At 48.2% G+C, this 14403-nt stretch overlaps 1 protein-coding gene across 5 annotated transcripts in view; it reads right to left on the bottom strand.

The window, feature by feature from the left end:
• Positions 1-211: 211 nt before the first annotated feature.
• The window catches only part of LOC102370824 (NCK-interacting protein with SH3 domain-like), a 69933-nt gene continuing 55741 nt past the window's right edge, over positions 212-14403 (bottom strand). For 2 of the 5 annotated variants that reach the window (XM_025215573.1, XM_025215575.1), the window contains 3 exons: positions 7984-8154; positions 6640-6726; positions 4496-4919 (listed from right to left, as the gene is read on the bottom strand). In XM_025215573.1, the coding sequence (XP_025071358.1) occupies positions 4743-4919; positions 6640-6726; positions 7984-8154 (435 nt within the window). In that variant the 3' untranslated portion in view covers positions 4496-4742. Of the gene's footprint in view, positions 3680-4489; positions 4920-6639; positions 6727-7983; positions 8155-14403 lie in introns of those variants that run through there. The other 3 variants (XR_003096244.1, XM_006033698.3, XM_025215574.1) reach the window with 3 other exon arrangements.

Raw genomic sequence — 14403 nt, 5'->3', positions numbered from 1 at the left:
CTTGGGGTGGGCAGCAGCAGTGCTGGGAGGAAAGGTTGGGAGGGGCTATGGCAAATTTTGGGGTGGCTGCAACCCTCCCATATTCCCCCTCCCAGCGCCACTGCCGCCCACCCCGAGCACAGCTCAGCCCCTGCCAAGCAGAGCCCCACGCAGCTGCAGCCCACCCTGCCTACGCCGATCCAGGGGCACACACCTTATCCCCCCCACTCCCCACCGTGCCCTCCCAGGGTGTGCACAGCAGTGGCAGCTGCCTGCCCCTGGATAAGCCATGGCTCCATTCTGCAGCACTGCTGGATAGGGCAGAGGGCACAGCAATAGGGACTTGAGACTCTGGAGTGATGGAGCAACACATCCATCAGGATGCTGACTGGCCTTGCCACCACTTGCCATTACAAAATAGAACAGCATTTTAGTTACTCACTCTTCTGCCTTATTTCAAAGAAAACCTGGGGGTGGGAGAATGCAACAAAAAGGCCATAAGAAACTAGCCCATTCACTGACACTCCAGGCTTTTACTGGAGTTCTCTGGTGTCCCAGCTTTGAGCCTCTGTGCCAGGGATCAGCACTTCCCAATCCCACTTGTTTGTGGGTACATGCTTGTAACCAATGGCGATGTGTAGGGGGTGCACATGCACCCCCTGACAGCGCTGGTGCACCCCATCAGGCTGCGCTCCCTGTTTAGCCGGGGGGCAGGCAGGAGCGCCAGTGTCCCCCCTGCGAGCACCGGCCTGCTGAGTGGGGCCGTCAGCAAAAGTGGCCACGCCGCTTCCGGAAGTGGCATGGCTGCTTTTTGGCAAGTAAGGTCAGCTGCCAGGGAACCCCTCCCCCCCAATTCAGTGAGATCGGCCATAGGGGGACCCTCCCCAGTCACTAACCGGTGCACCCTGACTCAAGAGGCTCCAGTCGCCCATGCTTGTAACAGAACCACGGCCCTGTTTTTGAAGAGCAGCACAGCCTCTTTAAGGGCAGCCTTTGTAGCACAAGCAGCCAGCAGAGCAGGGATTAAGGGACAGCCCTGTAGCCAGGTTAGCTGACAGGGGTGTCACATGACTGGAAGCGGGCTCAGGCCCAGGCTATAAGCCCTGGGCTCGAGCCAGTCTAGGAGGCCAGCGCTGAGAGTCGCAGAGTGTAGAGATCCTGGCAGCAGCATAGCAGGTAAGGCTGGAAGGAAGCAGCTATGCGGGCCTGGGAGCAAGGAAGAGCTACCTGAGAGCAGAGAGAGACTTGTTATGCAGACAAGTGGCCTTTATTGTATTGCAAGCCCAGCAAGAGTTTGAGTGCCTAGCAGAAGGCAGAAGTGCTTTGATTTCAGGTACACCAGTGGCTTGGGTTTGGGACTAAAGGGATGATTTGGAGGTCCCACTGGTGTCCTAGGGGCATGTGACTGACATGAGCCCTGCTGGCAGTAGGCTCAAGGCAGAGAAGGTGCTGTGCCCAGAGAAAAATAAAGGGTGGATGGAACTGCAGAGCCCAGAGCAGGGCAAAGTGTGGGGCTGCAGAGCCCAGAACCCAAAGCAGGGCAGAGACAGGGCCCATGGGTCTGGCACCCGAGAGGCCAAAACCAGGGTTGAGGGCCAAACGTCGAGAACAGTGGGCGTTGGCTATGGGACCAGCCACAGTACTGGGGCAGAAACCAGGAAGGTTAAAACCCTGGTGAGGTAGGGATGAGTATCCCACCCGAATGATGACTCAAAACACCTGCGAGGCATGAGGCATGGTGTAGGGGTGGAATGGAGCCACACAATTAGCCTACAAGGCATCAACTCCCAACACCTGGGGATCATTAGTGTAAGATCAGGGCAGCCTCCTGTACTTTGTTAACAATTTACTTCAAGGCATGGCAGGAAAAAAAAAAGGGGGGACTGCCCCAAAAGCACAGAGCAAGAAATTTGCTTAGGCTCCAGGGGCTTCACAGCCACCTGAGATGGTGCCCTGTTACAATGCTATAACCAGCACAGTCTGACCTCCAGGTAGTGTGAAGGCAGAGGCAAATAGATGGGATCTTAACTACTCTCTCTATGGTGCCTATCACCATCATCAACTGCTTAAATTGGTCAATACCTGAAACATTTGAGACCACACAGAGAGAGCTGGGGGGTTTTTTTGTTTTTTTGAGGGGTTCTTTTAATATTTTTAAAAATGCACAACTTCTCTTCACCCCACAGCTACACTTAAAAGTTAGATCTCAGGATACAAGGCAGACAGGCATAAAATGGCAGAACACCACAACAGCAAAACATCACAGGTCGAACCTGTCAGGCGAGGCTTTCCCACTGACACCTAAGCCATTCGACAGGAGATGGGTCAGATTTCTGAAAAACACATGCACCAAACGTGCAATACACAGGAGAGGAATGTTAGGAGGTGACAGTGCTAGGAGCTGAGGAAGAGGCAATCCCTGGCCGCAGCGCAGTTCGATGAGATAGATTTTTTTTCATCTTCCCATCGGAGTGCACTGGAGGGTACAATCAGTCTTCCCTTCTCTTGCCCTAGCTCCAGGTTTTTTGTTAGGTCACTAGTCAGTCTCCAGCAGAGCCCAGTGAATCCAAGCTGCTGATAGATGTCGGTGGCTCCCTGACACTTTTCTCCAACACAGGGCGGCTTCTTTTCATTTGGGGCAGGGTAAGAAGCAACTGATCTTCCCACTGCTCCCTCCCTGCTCAGTGGGATTTTTCAAGTTGCATTCAATACAGAGACAAACGCTATAGCTCTCTTGCTGCCTTCTTGCCCAGCTCTAATGAATGCTTTCTTAATTTCAGTCACATCTGGCTGCTCACACAGGGGAGGGCCAGCCTAGCTCTGACAGTGTCCCCTTGCCCTGGGTCAGGCTAAGCTTTGGCCTCAGGGTAAGCCCAGCAAGAGAGGCAGCTCAAAGCGAGCAGCATCCCTGGGGAGCTTCCCTCTGCAAGTTTTATTCTTCGTTTCGTCTCTGCACCAGGAGCCTAGAGGGGCTTGTTAAACAGTTCTCTCTTTGTGTTTGACACGGAAGCGCCGCCCATTACCTCAATTAAGCTGTACTTCCATTTGGCAGGTTGGCTTCAAGTGCCTCCCCCGCTCCCTTCCTTCAACCAGGTCTTCAGGAAGGTGGAGTTGCATTGCTGTCATTTCACATCAGGTGTTAGCCAAGAAGAAAGATGTCAGCAGCTTTCACCAGTAGGGACTGAATTGGAAGGAGCTGGGGCATAAAAGTCTTATACACAAGGCCCAGAAAATTTCTGTGGCACTGCATAGTACCTACAGCCACGGGCAGTTTTCAGTTGTGCTGAGGCTACAGGAAGGATCCAAGCTGCAGCTACCTCCAGAAGCAGCATGCATGTTCCAGGGCACAAGGGCTGCCTGTATTAATGCCAAAGGACCCCAGCCTTCCCTTAGGAGTAAGGGGAGAGTCCCAGCTCTCTCTCTGGGAACTGTATATGCATGAATACACTCTGCATAGCACATTCCCAAGCACTACTAGGTGCTGGCTATCTGCACATGCCCTCACAAGAAACAGGTTTGTTTCCATGCCCTCATCCACACCGGTGGCAGGACAGCTGGAGAGAAGAAAAGCACCTCCGATTCTAGACTAGCAGGTCAGGGTTGTGCTGTCAGTCTCTCTGCAGAAGATCCAGACCCCTTGCAGGGGAGGGAAATCTCATCTTCAGAGGCCATGAGCAGCAAAACCTTCACATCTGCAGCTCTACAAAACAAAGGTCATAATCGCTGCCAACCTAGAAGGCACCTGCCTACTAGGATCCAATACGGCTGGCTTATCACGACCCTCCACCAGCGATGCATATAAACAAATGAAGGGGATAAATTACAGAACAGTACAAGGGAACCGTCAGAGGAACAAGATGCCTTGCAGTATGTTTGTCAAGGGATCAGGGAAGTTTCACTGCTTGCTTTCAAAACCAGGCAGAACTGGAAAAGTAGGGAAGGAAACAATCCACAGCAAGTGCTCTGGTGGTACTGACAAGCAGTAAGTCTAGCCTCAGGGATGGCTGCTCGACTTGAACTGCTGCATCTCTGTCAGAAAGAACGGGGCACTTTGCACAGGGGTGGAAAGGCTGGGGCGCACAGATGCAGCTTGCCTGCAAGCAGCCAGATTTCTGCATCAAGGACCTGCATGCATCCTCTACCACAGCCTTGAAAGAAAGCTGAAATACTTGAAGCTACACTGGTAGATAAACAGAATACCAATGCATGCAGCTTCCTGCTTAGCAGGACACTGGAGAGTGAGGCAGCCTGTGCCAGTGGGATGCTACCTCCACATTTATTTATAGCCTCACTCAGAGGATTAAACCCAGCTGGCTTTACCGAAGAAATCAAGCTGCCTAACCCTAAGAACAGATATGCTAGTCTCCCCCAGAGCCTCCGGCAGCTTGCCAACAACTTGTGAGAGGTTAGAGCACCAAAGCTTTGTTACAAGCTGCTGAGGAACATATCTAATGGAACAACGCACCCTTGGGGAATCGTGTGTCAGAGCAGCTCAGAGATTGCGGCTCACCTTGCGTATGAGTCTGCATGTCTCGGGCCAACTCCATGGGGAGGACAGAGTTAACGAGCGTGGAGATAATAGCAGCATCCAAGTTGCACATGGCTCCAAAGCACTTCAGCAGCAGCAGGCGGAGTGGCACTCGGTGTTCCTGGAAAGGAGAGCATCCTTCAGAGAATCATAGAGAAGCAGGGCTGTAAAGAACCTCCAGAGGCCACCGAGACCAGCCTCCTGCCTGAGGCAGGATCACCCTATCCAAACCATCTTACACAAATCCATAAGCTAACCTCTTCATAAAACCACCATTAACCCAGACACAAGACATAAACACACTAACCTGCCACAGGAAAGGCAGGGGAACCACAGCAGCCAATATCCTGTTTCTGTAAAAGGTTGTTAATATATGCTCAAGAGATCCCAGGTAGAGGGTCATGCTCCTCTGCTACAGAGAAAGGCAAAAATCCCTTCAGTCCATACCAGTCTGACCATGGAGTAAAATTCCTTTCTGACCCCAAATACCGCAATCAGTCTGACCCTGCGTGGAGGGGCAAGACCCTCTAGCCAGGAACCACTGCTTTGAGTGACAACAGGAGCACTGGCACACCCCAATCAAAATCCCCAGCTTTGGCTCCAGCCCACACCCAATGCCTCTGAGGAAGGCTTAAAAAATAGCCTGACATGCAGGAGAAACAATGCCAGGATTGGGCATTCAGTTCTACACAGAAGCCCGACTAAGCATGCAAACACCTGCATTTACTCCAATGTCTGCATTTAGTTCTAACGTGGGAGTAGCCCCAAGTTTCAGCACATCATCAGGAACAGCATAGGGTTGTCTAATAAGATTAGATTGTGCACCCATCCCAGCTTTTAGTTTGAACTCTTTAAATCTAGCCATGAGGGTAGGTCTTATATCAGACAGTCCCAAAGACTGCACATGCAGCAAAGGCTCAGATTCTAAATGCAACTCAACTCTGCTGTTGTGATGAGATAGGCGATGCCCCCATCAAAAGCTGGTCTGATTTAATGAACAAGCGGACAAAGACTCCATGAGCCCTGGTATGAGAGGGCAAGCAAGTCCCCTGGGAGCATGAGCCTTGCAAAGCCTCCCTTTCCCTTGTAGTGTCTTTGATAACTCAAACAGAATCTTGAGGGGCTGCTATGAAGTTATTTGATTTGATGCTGAGAGGATGTGATTTTAATCAAAAAGCTTTAGAACACTGCTATGTGAGTGCCATTGTCAGGACTGTGCTCAAGCCTGGAGCACACAGAGGCACCACGGTGCAACATTAAGCCTGCCACTGCTCCAAAAGCCAGCCTAGAAACTGCTCAGAGCTCAGAAGGAAAGGGCAGTTAAGTCCTGGCATGCGGTGCCCTAGCTATGTGGGCAGCCTTACTGCCCTTCTGTGCAGATACACTCAGAGAGCAGGGCAGAGCAGACCACCACTGCATGGCAGGGAAGCCAGCAGATTCCTGTTTCCCACTGCTCTTCCCAGTTCTCTGAAACATGCTGCAGCCCTTTCATGCCAAGCTGAATTTAAATAGAGAACATACTAAAAGCTAAGCATAACAACACTTAATGTACTATAGCTGGAAACTAACAAAGAGCCCCTTGTCCGTGTCCAAGTCCCACAGCAGTGCGCTTCGGAAAGGGATGGGGCACAGAAGCATTTCCGAAGGCTCTAAAGGCAAACTCAAACTTCTTCCTCTGAATACTGATTTCCTTCCTCAGTCCCAGGGCTTCTCCTCACAACCTACTTTCCTAAGCAAAGCTGTTTACTAATGCACAGACGTGCGTCAATTGAGAGGAACAGTAGCAGCCCGTCAGCTTTCCCACGGCATTCTCAGAAGCCCTTCCTCTCAGTGACAGCAGAACTGCTGCTTCTGCTCCCGAGTGGAGCTAAAAAAGAAGCAAGCTTTACCCTTCAGACTCCTGGCACAGAAAACTGGACACTGCTACTGAAGCCACTCCAGAGGTCCGGTCCTGCATGTAACCTATATATGTACTACAGTAAACCAAAAGCAGGAGGTGTTTCTGAAACTCAGCCCAGTTTAAAGAGTAAAGCATCCAAATGGGAAAGTTTCATACGTTCACCCTTGTTAGCCCTTCTCTTGAGCCTACAGGAGACCTTCCAATAGAAGAAACAGGCTGCAACATCTCTTACCATCTGATAATAGGCCACAAGGGACAGGACTGATTCAAACTCATTCTTCTTGCACATTTTCTTGCAAACCTCAGGATCTGCATCTGTCTGGAAATACAAAAATGGGCAGGTCACACAGGTGGTACCCTGCAGGAGCAGGATGGACTGTCAAGAGTCTGTAGCAAGTCTGGGTCAGGTTGTCCTTCGACAGTGTGAAAGGTTGTTCCCACTCAACCAGGCCTCACATTCTTGTGTTCCCAGGCCAAGTACCTTATAAAGAAATCAAGGGCAATGCCTGAAACCTGCATCTGAGAGCACAGCTGCATTAGAAATACACACACACACAAAAATCAAAGTTCTGAAGCTGTCTCAATGCCACTCCAGTGCATCCTCCTCCAGGTCCTATAAACTAAAGAGCAGCTTCTCGAAACTACTGCTATGCAGTACCATGTTGTGCTATGGTCATGAGAAAGTTTAATATATGCATATGTAATTCAGCTCCCACACAAAGATAAGCTTGCATGGACCACAACAGCTGCTTCCAATGAAAACGCAGCTCTCCACCTATGACACAACATGTTGGGAGGACATTTCACATCTGCTAATTAAAAATTTTGAAATTCACCTTCAGGGCTTCTGTACCTTTGCAAACAGGATAGCTCTTACCTTGCAGAACTCTGTGGGCACACAGAAAGCTGGACTCAGTGTAACCTGTTGAAGTGCACATCTGAGGGAAAGAACTGAAGCTTACATGTGTTGAGAGCAAATTAAGAGTTAGGCCCTTTCTCTGCTAGCCACAACCCGGCATTGGAAGCAGGTCATAAGTACAGCTGCAGGTCATATTTTGTAATGTAGCTTTAAAAGGCAGCAAAGATGGACAGTATCAGGCAGTTACTGGGGCTATGACTAGAACATAGTTTCTAATGTCATTTGCCCTATGTGAACTGGTTGGACAGCTAAGCCAGGGTTGTTTTCTGACAGATTTGGCTTCACATGAGCTTCATGGAGTTTCACTCCCACCCTCTGCCTGGGCAGAGGATTTTGGGTGACTAGGATAGGTTACTACAATGCTCATTGGCATGTAGGACAGCAGGGACTAAATGTTTTTCATGACAATTTTGCAAGGTGGATTTGAACATGATTACCCAGCAAGGTAGACTGCACAGAGGGGAGATTCCTCAGAAGCCAGCACCCTCCACCCCAGACTATATTATTGCATATAAATGGAGTAATGACAGGACTACATACCAGGAATAATGGGTGCAAGATAGAAGCCAGCTGCTGAACTGGGGGCAGAACAAGGAAAAGACATCGAGGAGCGAACAAGGGCCCCGGGCTCCACAGAACCAACATGCAGGCACTCACCAGGATGCGAAGCAGCTCTTCCAGGTAGCAGCAGATGACATTTTCGTCTTCATAGAGAGCCCAGCTGCGCTGCTGGGCATCATCTTTATGCCTGGCCAGATCGGCAAAGATCACCTCGAGCCTCTGTTCATCATGGCAGATCTGTCCCGATGGCAGCCCTGAACTCAGATTCTGCAAGATGACAAAGTGCTAGCAAACTGAATCTCAGGATTTTGTGTTAGCAAGAAGTTTTATGGGTCTCAATACTGACAGATCATTACACATAGCCAATATAACTGGTGGCAGGTGGGGCATCAGGTGAAGACCCCACCTTCTAATCAGGATAGTTTACACTTCAAAACATTTTCCAGTTCTCTTTTTCCCTTTCTTGTAAAGCTCATGGCATTGAGAAGTCAGTGAAACCCTGCTCCTCTGTGTTGTTGCACAGCCAGAAACCAGCTTTGCATCTGCAAGCCTCCCACACTTGGGACACTTGGCTGGTTTGCCTTCACAGGGCGGGAGAAGCTCACTTAGTTCTCATTAAAGGTTTCTCTGCAGAGATGTGGGCTGGATGCCAGAGCAGCTGGTTTTCTCACCCTGACCAATGAGAAGTCTACCCTCAGATCAACTCCAGCAAGCATCCTTCCAGCCAGGGGAATTTATACCTGGGGCTTGTTTGGATCAGATAATTACAATGTGGCATGTACATTCTTTCCTCATTTCTTAAAAGGGAGTCAGAGCACTTGGAAAAACAGTACATTATTTGCATTGCACTAGAGAGGAATGCCACTGAGTGAAGAGGTGAAGCTGTTCTCCACCAGAAGAAGCAGAAATTTGGGAACTGGTTCAAGGTGAACTAACTTCTGCTTCCTTAGACCACTGAAATCTACCAGATTCACAATGTATAAGGAAAAAAACCCCTAAGCTGCCATATTGGTGGCACCAGAAAGGATTCAGTTTGCCAGACATGTCCACTTTCCAAACATGTGGAATAAGGAGAATACCTTCCTTTTCACTTAAGCAGTTCAATATGCTAAAAGCATCAATTAGCCTCCTGACACCCAGCTAAGGTATGTTGCTCCCAACACACAAAGCTAGTGCTTCAGCAAGCCCATTTTCCATCATGGAAGCATATAGGTGAACAGGATATACGTGAACAGGATGGATCAAGAAGTTGATCCGAGTAGTAAACCCAGCTGTTCTGGCATGAGCTGCATGACGCATTTTCCCCAAGAGAGAAGTGTTGCAGAGTGAGAGTGCAACAATAAGTAGCTCTGAATGTGATCACACCAGTGCGGAGGCCCCATTTTCCCTCGGACTCCAAATGGACAAATTTTCATTTCATTCATCTGCCAGTTGTGTCAATTAATAACAGATGGCTACCTATTTGCATCGCACTTTGACAACATAAACACCTTAAGTGTCAAGCTTTAGGAATACAGGCAGGAATCAATTTCTCTCCAAATTGTTTCACCTCTGCTTTTCCTCAGATATTCAACCTAGATGACAATTCAGAGTCATCAACCAGTCTTACTGAGCACAGATCTCTCTCTCCGATTATAGTCTGTATGCAATAACAGCCACAGCCTGCATGGCACTACCTTCCTGTTGTTTTATGCAAAGTCTTTGCGCTAAAGAGCTGGCTCCCTCAAAAGGTAGTGAGCAAAGGCAAAATAAAGGACAAAAAGCAAGACATGGTGGTCAGATGGTAATCAGTCATGTCCTGATAGTTTTAAGTACTACCTTGTTTCTGTAATGAAACAGAACCTGATTATCCTACGCTACAAACAAGCTAGTTTCTTCAAGGTATCAGGGGAGCAACATGTCTTTACGAGGGATTTCAACATGAAAGTACCCTCAGAGCAATTTAAGCTACAATTCAGGATGAAAAGGGCAGCAGTGGAGGCACTGGAATGCCTGGGAGAGAACAGGACAAACAGCATCCAGAGACTGACACCATTTGACAGAGGAAACATGTTGGGACAACGAGACACCAAAAGAGGCCAGAGTTTTCTAGTAAGAGAACTATACAGAGCCCAGAAGACAAGGAAGAGCAGCCTGAACCTGATGAGAGAGATCCCAAACTCAGAACAATAGTCACTGATGGACCAAATCAATGAAACAAAGGAACAAAAAGGGTTTTGTAATCCAATGTATGAGTAACAGACTGTGACCTCCTCCAGGCAACAGAGAAGGAAGACTGCTCATCTCATCATTACTTAGTTAGAAGAAGATGCAAGAGCATATTTAAGGTAAACTATGGTACTGCTCCGGGTCCTGGACTCTGGAAGGCTTCAGGTTCCTTTTGCTGATCACTGACATGGAACTTCAGACCATCAATCTTCCGAGCAGCAGCTCATGTCAGAAGCCAGAGTGACACTGGTTTGCTTTAGAGAAGCAAGTCAAAATATGGAATTTGGATTAGTAACTGCCCTGAGCAAGCTCAAAAGTCCCAGAGCAGGAAAGCAAGCTGTTTATATATTCCAAAACACTGCAACCCTACATTGAAAAATAATTCCTAACTTATTAATTCCAGTGTTTTAAGATGTTTCATTAGAGAGACACTTGTTCATAATTTGCTTCATGGCATTTGAGGTGTGATCTAATTAGGACCCTTTTCACTACATAATTGAAGCACCGAATCAAAGTATTCTTCTTGCTGCTGTAATTATACAGTCATCAGGCTGAGATAACGAAGGAGGATTTCACACAATCCGCTGTAGATTCTTGGAAAGGTATTTTGGGAAGCTACAGATGGACAAGAAGGCGGCTGGCTAGATTATCAGCAGGTTGGTGTTAGGCTTAGAGTGGTTTCCAGCAACACAGAGCATGAACTGAATGGAATTAGTGATTTATCACAAGAGGCAGAGAGGAGACCTACTTGACCACATCTAATTTTTCCCTCTGCCCATGCAACACAATCTCCAGGGCTCTGGCTGACCTCTATTCAAGCACCCCAAGTGAAGTGGCTTTCTTTAGAGACTATTCTACACCCAAGGCCTGGACCAAGGCCAAGTTAAATGTATCCAGCATCCCCTTGGGCAGGTAATCAGACTAGGTGGAACTGTCTTTACTTGTTTTAAATGCTTACTTTTAACTTTTCTTTAACGTCTCAACATTCAACTGTCAGCTTTTACCATCCGTCATCCATAGCCTTTCCAATTCCAACGTCCATTGAACTGCTAATGGGCTTGAAGGAGATCAATCTATTAGCATAGCTCTTCTGTCTAACCAGTACAACTGTATGCACACCATCTGAACAGGATCTCAGCACCAGTCTCATTTTCCCCAGCCTCAACCCTGGAGCCAGGTCTGTGCCTGTTAGGCAATCTGGCGGGTACCACTCCCCTACAGCTATGCCTGCTGCAATGTCACTTCAGGAAATGAGACCATTCCCAGAAGGTAGCTGTAAGCAAGTGGATAGTGCTAGATTTGTAATGAAGTTTGCTTCCCATGACCGTGTTGTCTTTCACTAACAGCTGGTCCCCTCCAAACAGAGGCAGAACTATTAAACCCTGCAGGGCTTTCGTTGCTGCTAAAGAGAACAGGGTTATTTTTGGAAATGTCTCTCTCATCACCCCACCCCAACCCGCTCGCTACCAGACTGCCAGGTCGGCAGGGCAAACTTGGCTGCACTTTCACAAAGCTGTTTTCTTCATCTCCTCCTGTTTTTGATGCCACCCCCACCACTGTGTCAACAGCACTGGAGAAGAATCGCTGTTGCTTTGATCACAAGCATCTTCCTTCCCAGTGTTCCCCTTCCGGATGAGCAAATATCAACAGCAGCTACAGGAGACAGCAGCTTGTGGCACAGACACAAAAGACCAATCCCCATATTTTACCCTTGGCTGCTGCAACAAATCCCACCACCTTGGACTACTACCTGCCCTAACAAGTCACTAATGAGGAGAAGGGCTAGTCTCCTCTACAGCTCTCCCCAAGAGACCAGCCCAGATTAACAGCATGGTAGAGGACAAACAGATTAAATTCACTAAACCAAACTCTCTGGGGTCACCCCATTGAGTGCACAGGTTTCAAGTAAGAGCAGTAAGAGCTCCCTGGCTAGGCTTATAGCAATTATGGCGGTCTTTGGAGCTGTAAACCTGTTGGAGAGCAGGGCTGGTTTGAGGAGAGGCAGGGCCCACCGCGTACAGATGTGCAAGGGTGTCACAGGAAGCAAGAAGTCACTCGGCTTTCAAGCCACATTAGCTACACTTCAACAGCATCTTCCCACACAGTGCCTTTCAGGTGTTCCAGCCATCTGCAGGCTAACAAACAGTCACGCCACGGATTTATTCAGCAGCAAACCTCTCTGGGTGACTGCAGCCCAAGATTGAGAATGGCAGTGAGAAAGTGGCACACCTGGAGGGTCTGACACCAGCTCCCCCCAATAGGGTTGCTGCCATAGCAATTCATGAGCAAAAGGCCCCCAAGTCCTAATGCTGCTTTTCAAAACCTGTATTAATGGAGGAGACGCAAGTGAAATGTGCTAGTTGTGAGCATTCACTCTGCTGAGCTCCTCATTCTCTGGGGGAACAAGCTGCCCTTACCAGGCTGAGAAAAGCCAAACCTGGAACAGGGAACAATCCCCAACCAGACATAAGCATCACTTGTTTTAGGCAAAACTAAACTGCAGGGGCTGACCGCAATCCAAGACAAAGGGCAGCCTGCTTAAAGAGGCAGCAGCATGGAGGAGGCAGGAGCAGGGAGATTTGTTTGAGCTGATGAGAGGGCAAGAGCTGTCACACCTACCACTTGAATGGACAAGCAGGTGCAATCACAGCCTTCCACCAGCATAAATTCGCCAAAAGGAATACTGTTGGGACCCACATGCTGTCCTGCTTTAGCAACAGCCAGTTATTTCGGTTTTCCACTCTCCATGTCAAAAAAAAGCCTTGTTTCCTCATCTATCCTGGCCTTCCACCCTGGACTCTCATACAAAGGCAGGCTGCTCTGCGTCTGCCCAGACAGGATTCCAACTCCTCTGGGGCTAGCAGAGCTCAGGGGTGCAGCAGAACGTGACCCAGCTGTCTAGTCTCAGAGCTCGGACCCATCTTTGCTGGCCAAGGAAACTGCATGAGAACACCTTTGCCCATGCAGCGCCCAAAAGTTCATAGTTTTAATGGGCAACTGTAAACAGGTGGAGAGACCTAAGTGGAGTTTGGTGGTGCTGTAACTTGAAGGGTAGAAAAAAAAAAATACTGAATCATACACAAGACAGCCAGCAAATCTTCCTGCCTGACAGCCAGCAAAAAGACACCCTCATATCAAGCACCCTTCCAGCCGTGAGCCCTCCTTGGTGTTCTCCCTTCCTCTGTATGGTTCGCTCCATAGAATCAGAGTGCATCTCTGATATTGCTGAATCTTGTCATCAGCCAGCAATCCCTAACCTGCTTTAGACATCTTCAACAGACTTGATAACCTCGTGTCTCTCATTCCTCTCTGGTTATGACAAGCTTTCAACCCATATCAAGTTCCTATGCAAGCCAATTCAATTTACTTGTCAGGTAATCGTTGCAGTAAACAGGTCTGCAAAAGCCCAAATTGTTATTTTTCTCCATTCCCTTTGTCTGTTAAACCCTAACAGGTTATGCAGTAAGGACAGAAAAAGGAGGAGCCATTTCTTGGGGCCATTTCTTAGACCTAGTCAATCCTTTCTTTGAGGAAAGCAAACAGATCCAGACCAACTAGGGTTTTCTCCTGGAGTCTGATGTTCCAGAGGGAAGTGAGGGGAGGGGGTAACAGGGCCTCCTGCTATCCTGGACACACTCCCTTTCAAGGATACACTGGGAAATTATGGATTATTAGTGATCTTAGCTCATGGCTTTGGAAGTGTCTCCTGTTACAGAAAGACTGGTCAGAGGCATCCAGACAGATTTGGGGAGGCAGCATATGGTGCTGTTAGAGCAATAAGAAGTCATTTCTACCCCACCCTCCAGGCACAAGAGACAAGGCAACTGAATGGAAAAATACCACAAGCACTTCAACCTTCATAGGAGCACGGTGGGAATAAGCTGGAGGTAATGGATTCTAAAATTGATTTAGTAAACCAGTGATTTGACTTCAAATTAAAACCAGAAGGAGAGAAGAAAGGATACAACTAATTAGAGAATGTAATATGAAGCTTGAAACAGGCATGAGATTTACTATGGGTAGGCTGAAGCTTTAATCAAAGATGATGTCTCACTTCACTTAAAAGACAGAGTCCCTTGAAAATGCACTCAAGAGCAAGTATTAGCATCAGCCAGGTTGGAAAATAGACCCCAAAGTTATATGAAGTGTTTTTAAGGAATACCTTTTGCTTAAAACTGAAGACTCAGTCATGATCCAATACACCATATCAGTTTGTTAAAATCCAACCCGTATCCCCCTCGGACATGCACATGCATAACTGTTTAAATAGAGAAGGATTTGTATGCTTATTCTTTACAAGGATGATTA

This window comes from Alligator sinensis, unplaced genomic scaffold (assembly GCF_000455745.1).
Source record: "Alligator sinensis unplaced genomic scaffold, ASM45574v1 scaffold1273_1, whole genome shotgun sequence".
In the NCBI taxonomy this organism is placed as follows: Eukaryota; Metazoa; Chordata; order Crocodylia; family Alligatoridae; genus Alligator; species Alligator sinensis.
This window is presented reverse-complemented; position numbering and strand designations above follow the sequence as displayed.